The 25,062-nt window shown below is 45.4% G+C and overlaps 1 protein-coding gene across 3 annotated transcripts in view; it reads left to right on the top strand.

The window, feature by feature from the left end:
• PRKCB (protein kinase C beta) overlaps positions 1–25,062 on the top strand; it is a 308,802-nt gene that overhangs the window by 228,513 nt on the left and 55,227 nt on the right. For all 3 annotated transcript variants that reach the window (XM_067706359.1, XM_067706358.1, XM_067706360.1), the window contains exon 10: positions 24,482–24,655. In XM_067706359.1, the coding sequence (XP_067562460.1) occupies positions 24,482–24,655 (174 nt within the window). The remainder of the gene's footprint in view (positions 1–24,481; positions 24,656–25,062) is intronic.

Raw genomic sequence — 25,062 nt, 5'->3', positions numbered from 1 at the left:
CAGTATGGCTGGGTGGCAGCACCTGCTCCAGGAGGAACAGCTAACAAGGCAGGCACATTTGCTGTTCATATGGGGCTTACATTCCAGTGAGGGAGAGAGTGAAAAGTAAATAGAGCTACACTACAGTTGGTAATGAATACTGTGAGGGAAATGAATGGAGTGCTGTGTCACAGACAGATCAAGAAGGGACCCACTCAGATTGAGGAAGTGACGTAGAAACTGAGACCTGAAGGATGAGAATGAACCAGCCGTACATTCAAAGAGCTGGGAAGGAATGTTCGCAGCGGCGAGAACGGCAAGTGCAAAGGCCCTGAGGTAGGCAAGGGCTGGGCACATTCTAGGCACCATCAGAAGGTGCTGGGGCCAAAATGTCATCAGCAGGGGGAGGTTGCAGGACGTGAGGTTGCAGAGGTGGGAGGGGCCTGATCATGCCAAGCCTTAGAAGCTGTGATGAGAAGTTTGGATTTTATTCACAGCGCAGGAGGGAGCCACTGAAAGTCTTAAGCAGAGAAGTGACATGATCAGATTTCGTTTGGGAAAAGATTACTCTTGCAGCTGAGAATGGAGATGGTTCTTTTCGAACAGCAGCACAGTTGAAGGATGACCTGGGACTCGTAGAGTGATTCTGGATGCTATTATAGGTACTAGGAGATGCAGTTTTACTGAAGTTGAGATTGTGTTATAAGTATTCCTGACGTGTTTAGTGTTGTGAGTCTTTTAATCCCTGTGTGTGCCACCAGTATGTCTCATATCAGTCTCAGACCATGAACTGAGGTGTGCAAAAATATCAAATTTCTTCCCCATCTCTGTAGCTTAAGTCAAAAATCTGGGAGTTATCCTTGCCTCCTCTTTGCCCTCCCCTTACCCCAGCCGTGCATAATCCATTAGTTAGTCTGGATAGGTCCTCCTCCAAAGCATATCATGAATTTACCGAGTTCTCTCCATCTTCACTGATGCAGCCCTAATCTATGCCATACAATACCGTCTGGACCACTGCAGACATTCCTAACTGGTTTCCCTGCTTCCACTCTTGTGACCTATAATTAATACACTTCTATGCAGCAGCCATAGTTATTTTTAAAAACTTACATTAGGTCAAATCACTCCCATGCTTAAAACCCTCCAATGACTTCACAAGGAGAATAAATTCTATACTGTGTCCTTGGCTTACATGACCCTTTAAATTCTGATCAGTTTAAATTGTTCCCTGTTTGATACCCTCTTCTCCTTTCCTTCTCCCCATCACCCATTGTGCTTGGGCCGCATGAGGTTCTTTGAGACATACAGAGCTCCCTCCTCTCTTCGAGCTTTTGTGATGCTGTTCGCTTTATTCTTTGCAGAGCTGGCTCTCTCTTGTAATTCCCATCCCTACTTAGATATCACCTCTTCTGAGAAGTCTTCCCTAACTACCACTGAAAGAGCCACTCATTCATTCTCCATTATATTGAACTCTCTCCTAGCACCCATCACCAGATGATACTTCTCTTGCTTGTTTGTTGGTTTGTCTCCTTGTTCTAAGATCTGAGCTCCACCAGAGCCAGGAGCTCTGTCATGTTCACCGCTGTACTTCCAGTGCCTGTGGATGAATTCATTCAGGGTCTAGACTGAGTGCGTGAATTTTCTCTATGGGCCACAAGGTCCATCCATCTGCTGTGATGGACTAAGGAATCTGAGGTTGTGGCCCAAAGTTTGAAGAGCCTCGGCAGGGAGTGAGAATAGAGAGTAGGAACACGGAATAAGATTACTGAGCAGCCTGGAGGTCCAAAAGGCTAGAGAACAAGCAGTAGTGATGGTGGAGGTCCATGCCGCTGTGTCCTTTTTGCCAGCAGCTCTGAGCAGCCTGGGGGTGGAGATGGAGAAGTAGATGGTGGATTTGAGCTAAGGATGGTGATTAGCAGGATCGGTGCCCTAGAAGATCCCAGCGATAAGGGAGTCAAGGCTTCTGGGAAGAGGGATGCCCACGGCAGATCCAACAGAGCCTGTTCTAGCAGGTACTCAGCAAAAGTGTCCTGAATAAATGAATAAAAAGGACATCCAGACTGGAAGGAAGTCAAAGCAGAAAGAGGGTTATAACCTTGGGGAGGAAGAAGGAGTCTAGAGGCCTAGGGATGAGAAACAAGTGGGTGAGGCCAAGAGATTTAAAATGCTAGGAAGACTAAAGGCATTTAGATTTCAAAGATGGGGGGGTTTCCCTGATGACAAGGAAGAATGAAGCCTAAATGAAGAGGAGGTTCTAATAAGCTGAGGTTGTCGGGGAGTCTTAAAAAATTAAATTATATTTTTAATAAGCAGTGTTTTCACGTGGTTCATAATTAACATTATATTAAAAGGATAAACACTGAGAAGTCTTTTGCTCCCACTCAGGTTCACATCCTTCTGTGCCCCCTTGCTGCTACTGCCCTCATATGCAAGCTGTTTTGTTAATTTGCATCTTTCCAGTTTCTCTCTGCTAATTTAACGAACAGAAATACGCATATTTATTCTTGTCCTTGTTGCCTCAAAAGTTAGCAGACCACACACGTATTTCTTCACCTTCTTGATCACTCAGCAGTACAGATTGGAGAGTTTTTGATTGAGGAATGGAAGTTCTGGAGGGTCTTACAGAAAGGATTGGGGTTGGGGGGTGGGTAGAGAAGTGGGAGAGTGGGTCTTGGGGAACAGCGAGGGAATGAGAGAGAATAGATCATATGTTTCCATGGAAACTGTTATACTAATTGAGAGTTCTGTTCCAGACTGGGGATGTGATATCAAATAAATCACAGAGGAAGACAACAGTATGTCATGAAAGCAAGCTAGAATAGCAAAAACCTCTACCGTCCTTTAAAACATAGAGTAATCCTTTGCAACTCTTGTTTTGCCAGTCGCGGTTTTAAATTAATGTGGTTTTCTATGTGAATGCCTACTTTTACCATTTTTCAGTCTTGTGGGATATATACATCAACCCCCTTAAATGGAAGAACACAGCAGCAGTAACTTCTCCCCCGCCAAAGATGAAAGACAGGGACCGTTGGGTAATCTGTTCACACCTCCCCTCCCGCAGGCCCACTGTATCAGATCTGGCCCAGAAAAACATGCTCTTAGAGACTAATAATTTGTGGAGCGACTAGGGAGAGACACAAGCATTTTGCTAAGACCTATGAAAATGAAACAGGGGGCAAAGCAAGTGTGAAGGCCACTGAGTTCCAAACAAGTAAACCCTGTTTCAAAAACTTTAAAAAGAAGAAAAATTCGGAGAGTTTGCTTTCCTGACCATGTGAAAGTGTTTCCCTGGGAGCGTTACCGCACCAGGGCAGGGCCTCTTGGCATGTCCGGCTTACTTGGAGATAGACGCCCTCTAGAACTTTTGTTGCAGAGCGTTTGCGCGTATTATTCATTTGTTATTTAATGTTTATTTTTATAGGTTTATCCTCTCTATTTTTTTCTGATTTCTTGAACCTTTGACTTCTGCTTTGCCAACCTTTACACTTTTCAAGAATTTTACCTCTGTGGTTGTCGAGTGATTTCTGCAGTTAAAATTGTGCTCCAGATATATAAATTGGGCAGATGTGCCCTGTTCAGACTGATTATACAAGTGGGGCTTATAAAATAAACACAGCAAGTCTCTGATAAGGTGTATACACAGCACAAGTACAGCTCTGTACCTTACAGACTTGATTCCCCTAATTCTAAAGTACCATAATAAACATCCGTTGGATATTTAATTAATGCTAGTATCACTTGCTTTCTGAGACTTCAGATGTGCTTGTGGTACTGATTTGTACGATCCAGATGTTTTTAGAAAATCATGCCGGGAAGTTTGAATGAGGGCTTTCTTATTATTTTCTTATACTCGTGGACTCCTGCCTGTGGAGGATACTGGCCTGCTGGGGGGGTTGGTGGTGTGGGGAGGGCAGGAACATGTGGTGGTGGACCTAGAGCTCACATAAAGAAGCTCAAATCCAGCAGCACAGAAGAGCTATCATAGGAAAAGATCAATAATAGAAAAAAATGAAAATAGCCCAAATGTTTATCAGTAGTGTGAAAGTTAAACATATAATGGTGTCTCCATGATACCTTCAAAAGGATGAGGTCTTTGTGTCTCTCGTATCTCTGTCTGTCTGTCTATCTGTCATCATGGACAGATGTCCATGACACAGTATCAAGTAGAAATAGAAGCAAATCACAGAACATTATGATTGGTAATATAAAATACACTGTACACAGAATAATTCTATTTATGGAACGTACTCATAGCTCCTACTCTCTTTGAACTTCCCCCCAACATTTTATTAGGAAAAACTTTAAAAATACAGAAAAGTTAAAAGAATTATACAATGAACACCCATAATACCCAATACCTAGGTTCTGCAGCCAGCATTTGACTGTATATGCGTGATCACATGTCTCTCCATCTCTTTGTCAACCCATTTTTTAATGCGTTTCAAACCAAGATGCAGATATTGGTACACTTCTCCCCTGAGCTCTTCAGCATGCATATCATTTAACGAGAATTCAATATTTGTTTTTGATCATTTTAAGGTAATAAAATTTACATACAACAAAATGCACAAGGAAGTGTATCATTCTATGCATTTTGAAAAATGCATACTTAAAAACCCAGTGGGAGTATAAACGTTAATCAAAAAAAAAATCACACTAACAGATATAAGGTACAGCCGTGATGTTTGCCGTGTGCTGGGAGAGCCTGCGGGAGTGGGATCGGCCCTGGCCAAAGTCAGGGAAGGCTTCTGGGAGGAAGAGGCTCTTGAGCTTTATCTAAAGGATGAGCTAAGTTAACTGTGCAAAGAGGGGAGGGAGTAAGTGGAAATCTCAGAATGTCTCCTCTGGGACTTCCCTGACGGTCCACTGGTTAAGATTCTGTGCTAATGCAGGGGCCACGGTTTTGATGCCTGGTTGGGGAACTAAGATCCCACATGCAGCGTGGCAAAAAAAAAGAGAACATCTCTTCTTCCAGACCCCACACACCTAACCTCCTTTGTTAGGGTGGATCCAACTGCCATAACAAAAAGACCCCTACATCTATACTGGCGCCGACGCAATAGAAGTTTAATGTTCATTCATGTAACAGTCCAAGATGGGTGTTCCTGGCCTCACCCACGCTCTCCATATGGTGATTAAGTGACCCAGGTTCCTTCCATCTTACACAGCCCCATCAATCCCTACAGCCTTGTTTTTGTCTATACTCAGAGTGCGGGGGCGGGGAAAGAGTACAGAGGAGGCACAAGCTGCTTCATAAAAGCCTTGGTTTGGAAGTGGCACCCATCACTTCTGCCTACACGCTATTACAGAGAATTTAGTCACATGACTCAGTGCAAGGGACGCTGGGAGAACAATTTTGATGGAAAGATAGTGGTCTCAGCCATACGCCCTACTTCTCAGCTCTGGTTGGAATTCTTGGTGACATGAAAGACCTTCTGACTTTAACCTTTAGAACTCCCCATTTTCATGCCCCACAAACAAAAAACTTTAAGCTTCTCTTCTCGATGACATTTCCTTGTGTTCAAATCATGGAACGTGCCAGGTGTTAGTGCTGCTTTTCCTGAAGCATAGCATAAGCCAGGAATAAATCAAGTAGGAAGAAGTCAGCAGCTTATAAAATTAAAAGGAAAAGTGGCAAGTCTTTAGAAACTGAGTGCCCTGGTATTACATTTATCTCTTCAAAAAGTCCCATGCAGGTCTGCTGCTCTGTGTGCATTGAAGATGATCAGAAATAAAAAGCTGAGAGGTGAGAGACAAGACCATTAAGCCTCCCTTCTGGTGTTTGACTTTCCTAGAATAATGCCCAAGAGGCTGATGATATTAAGTGCCCGAGTGTCACTAAGGAGGCCATTTAGTGTTAGCCAGTGGCCCCTTTCCTATAGCACCCCAGAGACTCGGCATTTGTGTGCCACTCTCCAAGGTGCTGACACCAACTCCCTTGGCTCCAGATTCAGACCGTACAAAAGGGTCGAGTATAGCCTTGGCCAAGTTTCCCAACTATTACCTATTTATGCACTTGTTTTTATATTTTCTGTTTTTGTTTTTTAAGCACGTACATACCTCCTTTATACTATCTTAAATATTTTCTCTCTCTCTTTTTTTTTGGCCGCGTTGCGTGGCTTGTGGGATCTTAGTTCCCTGACCAGGGATTGAACCCCGGGCCCTCGGCAGTGAGAGCGCAGTCCTGAACTCTGGACTGCCAGGGAATTCCCCTTAAATATATATTTTAAATTGATTTAATTGACTGCCTTTTCTTCTTCTTAGCATTGCCCTAAGTGATAATGTATTCGAAATCACAGGCTTGATCTAGCAGTCATATATTTATTTTAATATATTCTTAGGAGAGTTTATTAAAAGGAAAATAATTTTGTCCTTGTATTGCCGATGGTAGAAGTACCACATTTTTTGAAAAACCGCGTTCAAGATCTTACACTCACATGACAATCTGGTGCTTCAATTACCACTGTATTCCTAGGAACATGAAGTCTTTTGCTACATTTTTTGTGTATATCTGGAAGCTACAGAGCGTCTCTGATCTTCCCTCTCCCCTATATCCTTTCCTTTAGATGAGAAGCAAGCTCAGCATTTCCTGTCTCCCTAAAGATGTTTTCTGTGGCCTTGGCTCTCCCTTCGCTGTCCTGTACTCACTGACTATATCCGGAGAATCAAACTGCTCTTCTGAGATTTGCTGCCTGCACTTCCTCCCCACTCACCTGTGCCTTATCCTTTTGCCTTGTGACTTCTACTCTCAGCTACTTCTGAATCGCCCGTCTCCCAGGTTATCAGTGATCTCGTAGCTCCTGACTCTCTAGATCTGAGCACAAGGCATGATGGCTGCTTATGACAGCAGAGGGCAGACATGAGGGAGAGGAACTGAGACTAAGATTGGAACCCATACCGGGGAGGAGTATCACTTTTATAATAACTGCCCACTGACAGCACGATTAAGGATTTATTCATTCACCAAATATGTATTGAGCATTTACTATGTGCCAGGCACTGTTCTAGGTGCAGAGGAAATGGCTGTGAACAAAACAGACAAAAATACCTGCCCTCATGGAACATATATTCTTGTGGTGGCAGTAGTGATGAAGATGATGATGTCACCTAACATTTTGAGTCCTTACTATAGGCCAGGCTTTGTTGTAAGTGCTTTGTATGTTTCGGCTCATGTTTATGCTGTGATGTAGCTACTTATATCCCCATTTTACAGATGAGGAAAGGAGATGCGGGAAGTTGAAATAAGTTGGTAAAGTCACAGAGCTCGTCAGGGACGTTTAACTGACCAGGTTTGGTTTAGATGCGTGTGATCTTAGGCTCTTGATTGCCTTGATACTTAAAACTTGCATTTCTAGTCTCAACAGGGGTCGCCTTGCCATGTCACAAACATATTCTAGAAGGTTAACCGTTTTCCCCTCTTATTTTCTCATTTCCCCCTCTCTGCTCTTTGCCTCTAAGTGTAAGCAGAGTTTGCTGCCTTGTTTTCATCCTGGGCCTTTGCCATTAGACAGATGCCACGTGCATGGTGATGGAAGCCTCCAAATTTTCTGTTCTCCCTCCTCACTCTGTGTTTGTCAATTACCTATGCATGTGCAAACACCCGTTGGCACTGTGAGCCATCAACAGGGATTCCTGGGAGGGCTCCTGAGAATGGGCTACTGTCTTCTAGAGCCTGCCCTTCTCACCTCCTCTACAGGCTTCAGCTCGTGGGGTCCTCCAAGTCGTGGAGGCACCTCTAGTGCGTGTCGTTCCTCAGCTGGTTCCCTTTCCACCATCGCCCTCCATTTCTTGTAACCCTCACCAGCTCTGTCTCCCATCCCCACCCTCTACAATTCCACTTGCCCACCTCCATTGCCTCCAACTTTTGAGCTCCTACGAAATGCCAGGGATCATGCTATGGCTTTATATGCATCACACATCCTATTATTTCTTACCACAGTCATGCAAGGTAGTTACTGATGTTAACCCTATTACACCTATTTGGAAATTGGAAGTCAGAGAGATTGAGTGACCTCCCCGAGACTACACAGCTGGGAATAGGCAGGACCAGGACTTGAAATCAGGTGTTGTGATTCCAGTTGCCTCTTTCCATCCCTAACAGCACTCTTCTCTACTTTTGGGTCCACTCATCTCCACCAAGCTGCTAGTCTTTTCGTTTTTGAGACAGTTTCAAAACTGCTACGGAGACTTTTGCGGGTTCTTCTTTACACCATGAAAAAAAGTTAAAACCTGTATCTTACGATTGCTTTGGCATCAGGACAAATGTATTAATATTGCATGTTAAAGCAGTTTCTTCAGCCTAAAAGTTCTTTTTTTTTTTCTTGTGATTCTAAAAGAAAGTAAAACACTTTCATGAGCCCCTACAGAGATCGTGGTCCCCAGTGTGCTTGAAGTTGGCCCTGGTGGCTAACACTAGCTCCCCAACAGCACACAACCTCCAAGCTGTCTCCCCAAAAGCCACTGGGGTCCTTAATTAGTGTGTGCTTTGAGTTTGGGCACAAGAGGACAACCCAGACAGAGCTCCAAGCCCCGGACTCCAGTGTCTTCTGTTGCATCCAAGTGCAGCACTGAATTAACCGCAGGAAGAAAGTGCCTGAGGAGATGAAAAGGCAGTTTCGTTTCTACCGGTAACAAAGGCCTTTTCTGAAGTCCCAGCGCTCCCGCTGTGGGAGTTTATTCCTAATTTTAATCTCATTAGTAGTGTGGCTTCACAGGCGCACATATACGTCCATACATTAGAGGTGGTTATATAATCCTACAGACAAAAGCTCTTCCCTTTACTTCAACCTGCTTTGCTATCTTCCTGCACCATATGGTGAGTCCTGTATCATGTGGTTCACAGAGAGCTCAAAGGGTTCGCTACCTGTTCCCTTAATCCTCTTCCAGAGAACCTGTTGACACTTGCTGTCTGATCTTGGACTCCTGCCTTCACTTTGGTTCTGTCCCAATTACGGCACCTTCGTCCCGGCCCCTAGTCTTTCGTATGCAATTCTGACTGCTGTGGGGTTTTTTTGCCAACTCATTTTCCCCAGTCACGGTGAGGCCCTTCCACTCTCTGAATTCATCCAGGTCTCTCATCAATGAAGTGACTTACTGCTTCTCTGTAGCCCCTACCTACATTCACCCCTCAGAGGATAGTAAATTACAGAACAAAAAAACGTAAGGGTCTGTTTTCCCAATAAAATGAATTATATCAAGGAAAGGGAAACATCTGGAATTCACGTTTCCTTGTCAAGCCACAGGGAGTAAAGGGGGATTTATTGGACAGACATGGCATGTCCCTGTGTATCTCCCAACATCCAAAGGCAGGAAGTGCAGCTGGGACCAGAAAGTTCCAGGAACCCAGCATTCATTGTCTCCATCCTGGGGACCCCAATCTGTCACCTTGGCTTCTTGCTGACGTCTCTCACTGTGGATGTACATCAGTGTTACCTCCTTCAGCCTTATGTCACTTCTCAATTCTCAATGTCTAATTCCCAAATCTAGAGTAGTCTAGAATTTAAAACCCCAGGAAAGAGACTGATGGACCAGTATGGCTCAGTGATCATGTGAGCCAGTTAGCTGTGGCCAAAGGGACAGGTCACTTTTCCAGCCATCTGTCAGGAAGGACAACAGGAACAGACTCTCTGAAAAGCAAATGTGATGTGGGCAGTTCCTCGAAGAGAAGGAAGAAAATATTGTCCGTCTGGCACACAGGCCAGTGTTTCCTTTAAGTCTGTATATTCTTCAAAACGTTGTCTGGCTCTTTGGGAAAAATAATACAAAGTTAAATCTAGTCCTCTTACTGAAGGGCCAGATAGAGCCTATTAACAGGGAAGCTCTGTCTCGGGCAATAATTCACAGCCTCCGGTCCAATTATTGTGCTGTCATAGTTCACCCTCCACACATCCATCTCAACTGCATCTTTATGTGCTATTTCAGAAATTCTAGACCTGTTAAGATATTGAATCCCTGTTTACTAACAACATTACCCATAATCTTTTCTACAAAAAACGTGATAGCAGAGACCTATAGATTTTAATCATCCAACACCCATAGTAAATATTTTGAATGTACACCTACAGATGGTTAATATAATTAAACATGCCATAGTTTGTTTCAATCCTTCCCCGCCCCTCAGCTCTGTTTTTTATTATGTATTGTCCTCATTGAAAATCACTGCAGAGATTGTATTTTGAGTGCTGAGAACCCGTCTAAGTGTTTTATATGCATTGCTTGTTTCATCTTCACAACGATCTTATGGGGTGGGTGCTGTCATTATCCCCATTTTACATGAGGGAATGGAGGCTCAGAGAGTTGAGAGACTTCCAGATTCATGCAGTGGTGGATGCAGGTCCAAACCCAGAGAGTCTGGCTCCCAAACACATGACCACTGTGCCACCCAGCCTCAATATGCTCCACTCCTGCCTTGGAGAAAACCCATTCTCCATTAGTCTGTGACACCAATCATAAAGGGAGGCTTGTGTGCACAGAGCAGATCAGATTATAGGGAAACAGGCTTCCTTTGTGCGCCTAATAGTTGAAATGAATGACAGACCCTTAAGGGTTTCATTGCGTTTTCTTTTGGTAAAATGCATCAGTTATTGGTTTGTTTTCCCAGGAACTGTTTAAAAAAGAGTCAAATTAAATCTGCTTTTATTTTAACCATCTAGTTTTGTCAGATATAACATGTGATTCAAAGAAAATTGACTAAGCAAACCTACAGGACACCAGCATTGATTTGAGCTCAAGAGAACACTTCAATAACTCGAATGGATACCTACCGATTCCACCATATCAATTCTATGATATCAATAATTAGAAGTGATACAACCCAGAGTTTTGAAATAATAGTTCTTTTGCATTTCTTATTACAACCCAATCAAACACTTCTTATTAAATCCAACTAAGCCTCTTCATTTAAAACTCAGAGCTCGGCGTTTCAAGTTTAAACCTTCTTATTCCCTCTCCTCCCTCTTGCCAGCAGTGACTGTGAGTCATTCCTTCCATGGGTGTAGTGACATTTGCTTAACAATAGCAAGTCCACAGGAGCCAGAGATGACTCGGCGGAAAGTACCTCCATTCTAAACTCCGTTTCACACTTCCACTGGCTTTCTCTGCTAGTGGGCAAAAATTCAACTTGATTAAATCTAATATGTGACATGGCATCACTTTAAGAGGCTTAAATCTTAATGACACGTGCCACCCTGACCTCTAATCTGAAAACTCAGTTTATCTACCACCCAGTTCCATGCCTCCCCCATTATCAACATCCCCACTAGAGTGGTACATTCATTCCAGTCAATAAGCCTACACTGACACGTCATGATCACCCAAAGTCTGCAATTCACATTAGGGTTCATTCTTGGTGGTGTACGTTCTGCGGGTTTGGACAGATGTATAATGACATGCATCAACCATTATAGTATCATACAGAGTAGTTTCACTGCCCTAAAAATCCTCTGCACTCTGCCTATTCATCCCTCCCACCCCCTACCCCCTAGCAACCACTGATCTTTTTACTGTCTCCATGGTTTTGCCTTTTCCAGAATGTCATATAGTTGGAATCATACAGTACGTAACCATATAAAGAGATTTTATTTTAAATATGGAAAACCTTACATAATAAATCATGAAATAACCCAGTTGATCTGCACACTATCACTGCTCTTATTTTTGTCTTACCAACTTGAAGATTGTATCCAAAAAGTGCTTCAGTCCTACCCAGATCCACACTATTAACTCCCAATTAGCACCTTTTCCCCACTATACCACTTTTCAATTTTTCCTGAAGTACTTCCTCAATTTGCAAGTCCACCCAGTTGCTCCTCTAGAGCAAGCTATTAGAAGCCAGGAACCGTTTCTAGACTGCTGACTTCCAGTTTGCTGCTAGAGGCGAATGCATTTGATTCCCCCAAACCACATGATTTCATATTCGATTAGCGTGTCCACCATCAAATATAAAATTTAAACACACATATGTGTGGATACATACGCTTAGAACATCGGACCCAAAGTTTGAACAGTAACAATACACTTTGGGGGATTAAAATTAGGGCCTTAAGATAACCTAGAACATGTTAGGACATCTACATGTCTGGTGAAAGTTGAAAGTTAGGAGAACCTCAAAAGGTAAAGAATTCATCAACTCTGATGAATGTAGTGTACTGAGTTCTGTCTATATGTTAAGCTCTTACGACACGTATCATTGAAGCATCATCATGGGGGTGGACTCTTGTCTAGATTTATCCCCACATCTACTTACAAGGTCTCCTGGTAGGAATGGCTCTGCCCCTCATTCCAGGCCTCTGGTTATCAGGGCTTGGGTGGCTTAAGCCGTCTCTTCAGCCCCGGCTCAGTCTGAAGGAGGGCTCTGCTGGAGAAGATGAGTCTGTGACGGCCTGGAATCCAGGGTATATCGTCGCTTCCCCATTCAGAATTTCAGAAGATGACAGATGGTCTGCTGATTCCTCAGGGAAGTCCCGTCTGGACTGAGCATGTAGCTCCCTGCAGGAGAGTCCCCTTAGCCTCTCCCGGAGGGCTGGTGCCAGCCCCACCTCTAAACACAGACAGTAAGACCTTGCCCTTCATTCTGGGTTTCGCATAAGGATCTCCTGGGAAATAGATTTTGCAGAAATTTTGGTCTATTGCTCTAATTCACTTTCTGCCACCTGGAGACTGTGGGAAAGAGCCACTGTACCCACCATTCCTCTTATTCTCTGTATTTATTCTTTCACTTTAATCATATGGCTTTCTGTGTGCAGGCTCTGAGTTTTACCTGCGTTATGTCACTCTGACAACAGCCTGCTGAGGGAGGAACTATCATTATGCCCCTTTTACATATGAGGGAACTGAGACTCAGAGAGGCTGAGTAACTTGCCCAAGATCACACAGCAAGCACATGATAGAGTTAAACTTTGAACTCGTGATTCCAGAGATGAACTTGTACCTACTGCGATTTTACAGTTCTAATTAGATATGAACTTCCAGCTTATCAGATTCTGTCAAGGTCAAAATCACATTCTTATGTTAAACAGCTTGTCAGGATACCTGCCATGCTGTAAAGAGATGAGGATGTGTGGACGCTCACCTTCATTTAGTAACCTGGCCGCACCCAAGTCTCTCTCAAAATCCTACTCCCGAGTGAGCAGACGCCCTTGGAAGAACAGTGGCCAGTGTCTGCCCAGCGCTCCAGCCCCTGATTACAATACCACCCTGATGGCCTCTAGCCAGCTCATCACCTCGTCCTCTCCCAGGGCAGGCCACACAGGAAGGTCCCAGATATTTAGAAGGTTCCGATTTAATTGGTCTGGAGTGGGGCCCAAGCATCAGCCGGTAAAGGCCCCTCAGGGAATTCTCATGCGCAGCCTGGAGAAAGAGGAGCTCAGTACGAGCAGGCGAGGCAAACCCAAGGAAAGGGTGGGGGAGGGGAGGAGACCGGATTTGCCTTAGGACTTAGAACTGAGCTGATCTAAAGTACTCTCTGCTCTGCAGGTCTTCGGAGGACTGGGTGGAGCCCAAGCAGGAGACAGTCCCAGAGGGTGGGGGACCAGAGGGCGGGGGACCCTCAAAGAGACAGAACCCTAAAATAGAGGAGGGTACACACCTTGCACCAGATCAGACCCGCACCCCACCTTGTCCACAAGCCAGTGTGGCGGGTGTGGGAGAGGCCGGGAGAGGGGCTCATGGTCCCCCTGGAGGCCTGCACTGTACACACCCGGCTTAACTTGCTCCTCCATCCCTCTCCCGTGCACCCTCAGCTCCCTGCACCTTACCGATCCTCTCCTCTCAAATTAGTGTTCGGGGACACTGTGAGCCCCAAATGTGTCTCTCTCTGTCTCTATTTTAGATGCACCATCTGAGTTCATCAAGTTAGCATCTTTTCCAGACACCCGTGTGTTAGTCAAGCTTGCAGGCTCCGACAGTGCTAGATGGTATGGTCTCTCCTCTTCTGACCCTGTCATAGGGATGTTATTAAGAACATTGTCCACGGCGGCAACGCATGTTCAGGATCCATGTGAGACATTTCCTTTAGGCCTAAGTTCTAGGGAAAGCTTATTTTTCTCCTCAAAAAATGATTTTCCCTGTAGAAAATAGGAACTTCTGTTATCATTTCATGTACCTCTGGTTGCTTTGGCCTCTAGGAAGCTGATAGTACAACACACACAAACACACACACTATATTTATAATATAGGCATACACATACACGCTATGTGCTATATACTCATTTTTAACCAGATTTATCAAGGTATAATTTCCATATCATAAAATCTACTTGTTTAATATTATATAATGTTGAATGCTACCTCAAATTCATTGTGAATTATAGGTTGGATGTAGCCATAGATAAATTAAACAATGCTGAGAACCAAGTAACGAAAGATCTTTAGTGACCTAGATCTAGGGATTTTTTTTTGAAACTACTTCACCCTCACTCAGATATTTTCATTCATTTATTCAAGAAATATTTATTGAGTGTCTAGATGTTGGGGATGTGACAGCAAACCAGTCAAACAAAACAGCTGTTCTCCTGTACTAGGGAGGGAGGAAAAGAAACAAATGGCGATTAATAGAATGCCAGGTGTGGGAAGAAAGACAAAGTAGTGGAAGGGGATGGGGAGTGACAAAGGGGCTGCAACTTTAGAGAAGGTGGTCAGGGAGGATCTCTGCAAGGAAGTCGCACTGAACGAGGTGAGGGAGCAAACTCTTGGGTGTATCTGGGGGAAGGATCCTGCAGGCAGGACAGAGTGTACGTGGAGGTTGGGAGCAGGTAGAGTGGAAACAATGATCTAGGAGGCAATTGCAGGAGACCAGGGTGGGGATCGTGGTGGCTTAGATCAGGAAGGAGGTTGGGTATGGCATGTACTTTGAATGCAGAGCTAACAAAACTTGTTGATGCCCTGGATGAGAGATGTAAGAGAGACGAATTGAGGGAGGCTCAGTTTGGCTTTGGACTTGCGGCAGGTGTCTGTTGAAGTTGGAGGAGTGGGGAGCGGGGCCTTGGTCCCTAACTATCTCTGCCCTCTCCCCTTAGCAAGCACATGGACACACAAGTCCCTCGGGGCAAATCTCCTTAGCCAGTTGAGAGCTGGAAATTGATGCTGTGTACAGGGATCACAAGTGGTCCCCTTGGTCCTTCTCTGAAAAGATGAAGCTGATGATAACCACTGTAGTGGATAGAATTGTCTCCCCTCAATATATATTTTCAAGTTCTGACTACAGATACTGTGAATTTGACCGTATTTGGGGATAGGGTCTTTGCAGATGTCATCAAGTTCAGAGTTCAGACGGGATTAGCGTGGGCCCAGATCCAATGACTGGTCTCCTTATAAGAAGAGGAAATTGGGGCAGAGACACAGGGAGGAGCGCCGTGTGAAGACAGAGGCAGAGATTGGAATGATGTGTCCATAAACCAACGATTGCTGGCAACCACATAAGCTGGGAGAGAGGCATGGAATAGATTCTTTCTCAGAGCCTCTAGAAGGAACCAACCCTGCCAACACCTTGATTTCAGACTTCTGGTCTCCTTAACCGTGAGAGAATAGATTTCTGTTGTTTTACGCCACACAGTTTCTGGTTCTTTGTTATTATAACTAGTACAAGTCCCTAAGTACTCATCATTTGCCCAGCACGGAGCTGAATTAAGGTGTACAGTTTGCATACTTTATCCCCCAAAGTTCCCTTAGCACCACCCAAAGCTGAGCATTGCTAGTGTATCTGTTTTATAGACGAGGAAATTAAGGTTCAGAAAAGTTAAATGACTTTCCCAAGGTCATGCAGCTAGTATGTGGTGGAACTTGGATATTTACCAGGTCTCCTAATTCTAAAGTCCCTGCCCTAACCATGATGCCATCTTGTCCCATGGTCAAGGACCAAGGTTCCAGGCACATTTGGCCGTTTGGATTTGCCAGTTAAGTTCATCTCCATCAACTTTCAGGCTAGGAGTCCCTGGGCTACCTTGCATTTTATCTGCTGTCACCAGAGCTGCTGCTGCTGATCACATCTCTCCCAGAAGATTCTTGGGGAACAGATGTGGCTTGGAATTTGATAAGAACGTCACTTCAAGACAGCCTTTCAATCTGTTTGGAATCCTCACCCTAGAGATGGAGGGACAGCTGAACAAACAGCCCATGCCCTCGATGTTGGTATTAACTGAAGTGGAAGCTCCAGAAACTGCGAGAGACAATTAATAAAAAATCGTGTCTACGTAAAGGAGCATTTTAGATCATGGCCATCGCCATTGCTGGTGCTGTGGCTGCTTTTCTGTCATTTTTCTCTCTCGTACCAACACTTCAGGGCACGGATGGAGGGAGTAAGGTCTTCTCAAGCCACTTACTGCTTGGAAGCAGGGCCACGTCTGTCCTGTTCGTGGACGCATCACCAGTGCCTGGCATCATGCCTGGCACACAATTCCCAATAGAGCTCTTGGACTAGATGGATGAACTGACTCAGACCAAGCTCATCTTGACAAGTGGATGAGTGGTTTGTTAGTGGTTGTATAAGAAATGGAGAAAGGACGTAAGTGTTCTGTTCTTGACCATGAATTAGGCCTCAAGGGCTGAAGTCTCAACAGGTAGGATGGGTAGGAAAAGGAGAACAGGGCCAGGATCTGGAGTCGAATTTGAAACACTTCAGCAATAATTTGCAGACAGTACAGCCTCATGACCCAACACTTGGTGCTCAGGGCTCAGAGAATCAGATGGTTAAGAGCATGGACTTTGGAGGTAGGTGACCTAGAAGGGTCACTTCCTAGTAAGAGTGACTTTGGACCACTCACCTAACTTCTCTAAGCCCTGGCTTCCTCTCCTGTGAAATGGGGATGGTAGCAGTACCTATACTACCCATCTGTGTGGAATTAAATGAAATAATGCACAGAGTAGGTAAGAAATGGGGGTGGTTATCATATCAGCCCCAAACTGGCCACCTTCTCTCACATGCTGGTCATCCCAGCATTGTCTTTCTCCCTGGCACACACATTGGCCCATTCCCTTTGAATGTCACCCGTTCTTTGTCCAGCCACCCGACTTGGTGCTACTGCTGCTCTCTCTGCTGGAGACATCTCAGAGGGCTGGGAGTTGGCATCTGGACTTTGAGTTCTAGAGCTTAAGAGCTCACTTCCTACAGTAATTCTAGACCAAGATTTGTGGATCCAGGTAGTTTAATCCTAAGGGAACACAGTTGGCTTCCCTTTGGCTGGAATATGCCTCCCCCATGTCCACTGTGCTAGTCCTGGTCATCCTTCAGGTCTCAGCTTAACCATCACTTCCCCAGGGCATCTTTTGCCGGCCCACCAAACCAGGTTAAGTCCTCCATGTGAACACTCTCAGGGCACCATGAACTTCTCTTTCAGGAGTTTAATCATAATTGAATTGGACTCATTTGCGCCGGTGTGTAAGCCTCCTGAAGGGATTGTCATTCTGCATCGCCAGTGCCTGGCGCATCCCAGACACTTAATTCATGTTTACTGAACGAATAAATGAATTGGCCAGCCTCCCAAGTCCTGGGTGAGACTAGGAAAGGTGATACATTTGGAAGGCAGACTGAATTCCATCTCTGTTGCCCATCTCAATTGAAGTCTTAAAAGTTTTTCAATTGAAAAGAGCGTTCATAACCAAACACAAGAAATAAATAAAGCAAGGTAACAGGGGCCACACCTGACAAGGCTGGGTTGCATTAGGGCACATATGAACTCAGATGAATCTGTTCTAGTTGCCTGTTGCTGCATCACAAATCATCCTCAAACTCAGAGGTTTAAAAACGACAACACTTGTATATTATTATCTCTCATGGTGTATGTGGGTCAGGAGATTGGGAAGTCTCACGGGTTGCTTGTGGCTTGGGCTCTGTCCTGCAGTGGCTGGAGCTGGAACAGCTGAGGCTGGAGCACCCAGTGCTGTCTAGGCAGCAAGCTCTTTGTGTGGTCTCCAGGCCTCTTCACGTGGTCTCATGCTGTGGCCTCACTAGCACGGTGGCCTAGGGCTCCAAAGGCAGGTGTCCCAAGAGAAACTGAGAGAAGCTGCTATCTCCCAAGTCACACAGGATCCCTTCCACTGTATTCCATTCATTGAAGCAGTCACATAGGCTGCCCGGGTTCCAGAACAGAGGCCACAGACTCTGCCCCTTCACTGAGGAGTGTCAGATATTTACAGACATGTTTTGAAACCACCACAGAATATCACTTCTTTCATGATACCGGGAAAGCTCTAGGAAGCTCTCAGAAAGCTCTCCAAGGGCAGAGAGATTCCTATGGAAAGGAAAGCTCGATTCGAATATTAAGGAGCAAAGTTCCCTTTCCACCCCTGGTAACGACTGCGGAGAGAGCGTTGGGACACTCAAAATAAAAGGATTCTATCTGTTTTACTTCTAGACACCTCCTATCCCTCATATTAAATGAATCAATTCTGATATTACCTCAGAGTTCCTCAGAGCAACAAATTTAGTGATTAGAATCAAGGGGAAGGGAGGCGCTTGTTAAAATGCGTCCTCCCAGGCCACAGTCAGAGCTTCTGGATGAGAGGTGGCGCTTGGAATCTGCCTTGTAAACAGGTACCCCACGTGGTTCTGATATAGGCAAGAGGCACCTGAAGAATGGAATTTATAAATGATGGAATTTGTCTTGTTTTAGGTCATGTACTAACCTGATGCTATTTGACTTACTGACATTTTTATTTTATTAAGCATTTGTACTCCTCAAGCTATAATTTTGTCTTATAGATCTTTAAAAGGTAGACATCCACTCAAGCTAGTATAAATAAAATAATAACTTTATTGGGGAGATATGGAGGTTTCTATGGAAACAGCCAAGCCTCCTGAGAGACTGGAACCAAGAGCTGGAAAGCAAGGCCTTTGCTCATTCCCTGACCTTCATTTTTTTTTTTTCTTTTTTTTTTTTTTTTTTTGCGGTACGCGGGCCTCTCACTGTTGTGGCCTCTCCCGTTGCGGAGCACAGGCTCCGGAGGCGCAGGCTCAGCAGCCATGGCTCACGGGCCCAGCCGCTCCACAGCATGTGGGATCCCCCCGGACTGGGACATGAACCCGTGTCCCCTGCATCGGCAGGTGGACTCCCAACCACTGCGCCACCAGGGAAGCCCTCCCTGACCTTCTTGTTTCCCCCACACATCCGGGTCACTTTTCTTTGCCTGCATGTGGTAGGAAAGGACCACTCTAGGCAGATCTGTGTGTTTTTCTTTTCAGGATCCTAGACTGCCTACATGGAGCATCCTAATTCCACATCTTTCAATGAGAGAATCTGATTGGTTCAACGTAGATCAGTTCTCCACCTCTAATCCAATCAGCTGTGGCCAGATAAGTCCCCTGCCCAATCAGAAGGCTCTAAGAAGGAGTTGGAAGAAATGCGAAGCATGCTAGGGTCCATATCCAAGTTAAACTGTGACCACTTTTTTTTATTTTTAACATCTTTATTGGAGTATAATTGCTTTACATTGTTGTGTTAGTTGCTGCTGTATTAACAAAGTGAATCAGCTATACGTATACATATCTCATATCCCCTCCCTCTTGCGTCTCCCTCCCTCCCTCCCTATCCCACCCCTCTAGGTGGTCACAAAGCACCGAGCTGATCTCCCTGTGCTATGCGGCTGCTTCCCACTAGCTATGTATTTTACTATTTTACTATCTCACTTCGTCCCAGCTTACCCTTCCCCCTCCCCGTGTCCTCAAGCCCATTCTCTACGTCTGTGTCTTTATTCCTGTCCTGCCCCTAGGTCCTTCAGACCTTTTTTTTTAGATTCCATATATATGCATTAGGATACGGTATTTGTTTTTCCCTTTCTGACTTACTTCACTCTGTATGACAGTCTCTAGGTCCATCCACCTCACTACAAATAACTCTGTTTCGTTCCTTTTTATGGCTGAGTAATATTCCATTGTATATATGTGCCACATCTTCTTTATCCATTCATCTGTCCATGGACACTTAGGTTGCTTCCATGTCCTGGTTACTGTAAATAGAGCTGCAGTGCACATTGTGGTACATGACTCTTTTTGAATTATGGTTTTCTCAGGGTATATGCCCAGTAGAGGGATTGCTGGGTCTTCTGGTAGTTCTATTTTTTTTAACTGTGGCCACTTTTGATAATGTAGTCACTCTTATTTTTTCCCGATCTTTTTTGAAATACATGTTCTAGAACAGGGGTCAGCAAACTACTGGTGCTGGGCCCACCAGCTATTTTTATAAATAAAGTTTTATTGGGACACAGTCACACCCATTCACTTGTGTGTGGTCTACAGCTGCTTTCCCACTACAGTGGCAAGTTGAGTAGTGGATACAGAGACTGTCCCCTGAAGCCTATGATATTTACTCTTTGTCCTTTTACAGAAAAAGTTTGCTGGCCCCTGCTCTAGAACTTGATTCAGTTCTATCTCTAAATTGTTATTAATGCTTCATGTGTGTCAGCTCTGTTTTCCTCCAGATGCTATAGGAGAATTTTCCAGAGTTTGCCCCTTTGTGTAGCACTTGCAGGATGTCGGAGGGGGGGAGGTCCTCTGGTACTGGCTATTCTCTCCTCTACCCCTGTGGCTTAGGGCAGGGCGAGGCACTGAGAATCTTCACACATCCCTGTTGATTGACTGAAAGATAAATGTCTCTACAAATGCAACAGTATTTTCTAAGGTGTGAAGCACATAGTCTTGATGATTTGCAAGATGATTTTAGTTGAGTAATTGAGTTTTTTTAAGGTGGTACATAGGTGCCATATGAATGATAAGGTTTTTCTCTTTTTACGTTTTCTCTTAGTCTTTCTAATTACTTGAATCAGAAAGTCTCATTTGATGACAACGTGCCATTAATAGCTAACATTTGCTAATATCACTTTTTTCCTTAAATAAGAGGAAAACACAGGCCTGGCTTGGAACCTTCAGCAGCCAGCAGTATCCAGCTAGAATTTCCTAGCACTGCTTTGCTTTTATTTACTTTTTTTAAAAAATAAATTTATTATTTATTTTTTGGCTGTGTTGGGTCTTTGTTGCTGCGCGCGGGCTTTTCTCTAGTTGCGGCGAGTGGGGGCTACTCTTCGTTGCAGTGCACGGGCCTCTCTTTGCAGTGGCTTCTCTTGTTGCGGAGCACGGGCTCTAGGCATGTGGGCCTCAGTAGTTGTGATGTACGGGCTTAGTTGCTTTGTGGCATGTGGGATCTTCCGGGACCAGGGCTCGAACCCGTGTCCCCTGCATTGGCAGGCGGATTCTTAACCATTGCGCCACCAGGGAAGCCCTCACTTTTATTTACTTTTATGCTCATCTTCCACTTATGGCTGGTGATACTGGCTTGCCATTAATGGTGGTGATATAAAATTTCCTTTTCAGATAAATGTAGTTAAGTAAAGATGTGACTAGATTTAAAAAATACTAAGTAAATACCAGTTTAGGTGGTAGGGAAAAAATGTGAAAAAGGCACGTGAATGATTGACTGAAATTTGGAAACACTTGCCCTAAAGTACCTGCCATAGATACAAAGCAGTCCCAGTGTCCAGAGGAGGGAGTGACCTGTTTGGTCTACATGGATCATTGAGGGATAGAGAGGAAGGGAACATCTGAGCTGAATCTCAGATTTTCTGAGCAGTGAAAGCGTGTGGAAGGACACTACAGGCACTGGCAATAGAAGAGCCAGAGGAGAAGAAAGAACAGGATGTGGTCAGGAAATTGTTTGACTTGCGGGAGTCACTGAGGGACTGGAAACATTTGAGTAGCCTGGTCAGATCTGCACTTTTAGAACAATCATCAGCTCCAGCAGGTTAATCTCTCTGAGCCTCAGTTTGTTCATCTGTAGAAGGGGAGTAATTGAAACAGACGTAGGGCGTTCACCCCTGCCTCTGGTGCCTGAGGAAATTCCCAGCCATCTGTCCTGCTACTCCTCCAGACAGGGGACTGCATTGACATTCAAGGTGTCCAGGGCCCCTCCCCTGTGTTCCTGGGTGGGGGTGGGGTGGGGTGGGTTGTCTACGAGTACTCTGGGTTGTTAGATGGTACGTCGACCAGTGGTGACGGGGCAGTGGGGTTGCCACACTCACAGCCAGCTCAGCACTGAGCCCCTCCTGTGTACTTGGGGGTCCTCTCAGCTGATGACTCTGCTTCCATCCTCCTTCAGTCTCTCTACCCTTTCGCCTCTGGCTAAGTCACCTCTCCGCCCTTGCCCCAGCCCTGCCTTCTCAGGAATCTGGGAGCGGAAAACCCCTATCTCCAGCCTACTCTTAACATCTTAGTGGAGTCATTGGTTCTGCCTTCGTTGAGGACTAGGGAAGGAAAAACGGCTCTGGGTACCGTGAGGGAGCAGAGGGAGATGGGAAATGAGCTAAAGACATGCACTCCAGCACTTTGAGCCCTCCTCTGCCATGGGGGCGAGTGGGTCTGCTGTGAGGGCTGAGTAGATGCCCGGCAGGGAGGACCTGCCCAGCTGGCAGCTCGTATTTCTATGGTGAGGCTGGGGGAGAAAGCAGTCGGAAAAGTCCTCTTGATGCGGAGGTGTGCGTCAGGGACTTTCTCCCTAAGTGCTCTAGATTCCTAGGCCTGAATCGCCCATGGCCACCCCTGGCTGTGATGAGAGAGAAGGCGGTGCGGGCAGGAGACGGGCCTCTGTGAGGGGCGGCGAGCGCAGCCCAGAGCTGCCGTGCAGTAGTCCAGTCAGGCCTCTTACCATCAGGGCAGGAGCTGAGCGGACTGTGCAAGCTGCCCTCCTGCCTCGGGGCTCCCTCTGTGCGTCACTCCCTCTGGTCCCAGGCCTCTGTTGCTCTCTCTGATCCTCCAGCTGAGTCAGGGACGAGCATTTCATTTCCTCAGCCACCTAAACTCCTTGAGGATTCTTCTGGAACTCTCACAAGTGGAGTGTATAAAGGCAGAGACCTTGGGATCAGGTAAACCGGAGTTCAAATCCTGGCTCTGTCCCTAACTGAATTTGTGGTGTGACAGGTCACTTAGCTTCCCTGAGCCCCGGGCTCCTATGAAATAGGGCTCTTTTCTTTTTAATTAATTAATTTTTAAACTTATTTATTTCTTATTGAAGTGTAGTTGATGATGTTACCGGTGTACAGTATAGTGATTCACAATTTTTAAAGGTTATACTCCATTTATAGTTATTATAAAATATTGGCCATATTCCCCGTGTTGTACAATATGCCCTTGGAGCTTATTTTATACCTAATAGTTTGTACCTCTTAACCCCCCACCCCGCTGTTCCTCCCCCCTTGAAATAGGGTTCTTAATGGTACCGACTTCCTAGGGTCTTAGGCAAAGTGAATGAGACGTAATAAATGAAAACCATTGTCTGGCACCCTGGTAAGCACTCAGAATATTGTGGTGATTGATATTATTGCCTGCGAAATGTCTCACACAGTACACACAGTATATAGTTACTTCAGTCCGATTGCTTCTTCCTCCAGGAAGCCATCTCAGAAGCCCCCAGACCAGGTTAGGTCTTGTACAGTGTGGTCCCGCCCCATGCTCCCTAAGAGGCTTCTTGAGAATGGTACCTGCCGGTCCCTGTTCTCTCTGGCATAGTCACAGCCAGTGCAAATAATGATGTGTCACAAGCCACACTGATTAACGTGCTCGGATTGTGACCACAGCTGCATGAAAGGAAGCCCCAGGACAACAGGAGAGGGTGTTAAAATATTACATTAATCATCCCTGTAATTAATGTCCAAAGTCTTCCTTCCTCCCTAGAATGCAGGGTCAGAGAACGTGCCTGCTCATCTGATGCTGCTTCCCCGGTGCTTAAAAGGCTCTTAATGAATATTAAACAACTGAAAGAATACGGAAACAGTTGCCCCAAATTCAGTTCTTTCAGGAATTCACTCATTCCCTCCTTCAACAAATACTTCTTGAACACCTACTGTGTGCCAGGCACCGTTCCAGACTCTTGGGTTACACCAGTGAACAAAACAGGCAAAGATACTTGCCCTCATGGGGTTTGTATTCTAGTCATGTTTGGCTGGCATTGATACATATCCCAAAGGGATATCCGAATACTCGCTCATCACTCTTGGCACCATCCTCTATATTTAAAAAATTAAAAGAAAAATTTTTAGTGATACGCTTTTTAAAAATTTGAAGTATAATTGATGTACAATGTTGTGTTCGTTTCAGGTGTACAGCAAAGTGATTCCGTTTATATACCTTTATTCTTTTCCAGATTCTTTTCCATTATATGTTATTACAAGACATTGAATTCCCTGTGCTACACAGCAGGTCCTTGTTGATCTATTTTATTTATAGTAGCGTGTATCTGTTAACCCCAAACTCCTAATTTATCCCTCCTTGCCCCCACCACTTTTCCCTTTAGTCACCATCAGTTTGTTTTCTACGTCTGTGAGTCTGTCTCTGTTTCGGAACCATCCTCTGTTGATTGGGTTCAGCCATTCAAGGTGCGAGGTCTGTGGGAAACTTCACGTGTCGTACCAGCATCCACTGAGGGCACGTGGACTAAGCTTGGAGCAGATCTGAGTGACCGTCAGCCGCTTGTGGCTTCCCCGGGGCCCCTTCCGCTACTACACTGACGTGCCCGCTCTCTCGCAGGTCATGCTCTCAGAGCGGAAGGGCACAGATGAGCTGTACGCCGTGAAGATCCTGAAGAAGGACGTGGTGATTCAAGACGATGACGTGGAATGCACGATGGTGGAGAAGCGGGTGCTGGCCCTGCCCGGGAAGCCGCCCTTCCTGACCCAGCTGCATTCCTGCTTCCAGACCATGGTAACTGCCTGGGGACCTGGGCCACTCCCTCTCCAGCCTTCAGGCTTTGGCCAGAGCTGTCCCGGCAGCGGCCACCCCAAACAGACACCCGGACCCTTCCCCTCCTAGAGACAGGAAGCTGTCAGGGCCCAGGGACAGCCGGCCGCGGAGGTTGCGGCTGAGAAGCACTCTCCCCTGAGGCAGATGCTGTTTCAACAAAGATAAAGAACTCAGGCAATTGGTTTTATAACCAAGGGAGCAGGGCCTTCCTCTGGCAGCAAGAGGTGACTTGCGGACAGGAACTCAGGACTCACAATCTGAGATGTACTAGCAGAACTTACAGACGGGGATGAGGGATAAGGTCCTCCTATGTGCCCCTAGAGGGTCACAGTCGGCCCTGTGGACTCTTCAGATAAATGCACGAGTTC

Source organism: Pseudorca crassidens, chromosome 15 (assembly GCF_039906515.1).
Source record: "Pseudorca crassidens isolate mPseCra1 chromosome 15, mPseCra1.hap1, whole genome shotgun sequence".
Classification (NCBI taxonomy): domain Eukaryota; kingdom Metazoa; phylum Chordata; class Mammalia; order Artiodactyla; family Delphinidae; genus Pseudorca; species Pseudorca crassidens.
Note: the sequence above shows the minus strand (reverse complement) of the source record. Positions and strands in the feature narration are given on the sequence as shown.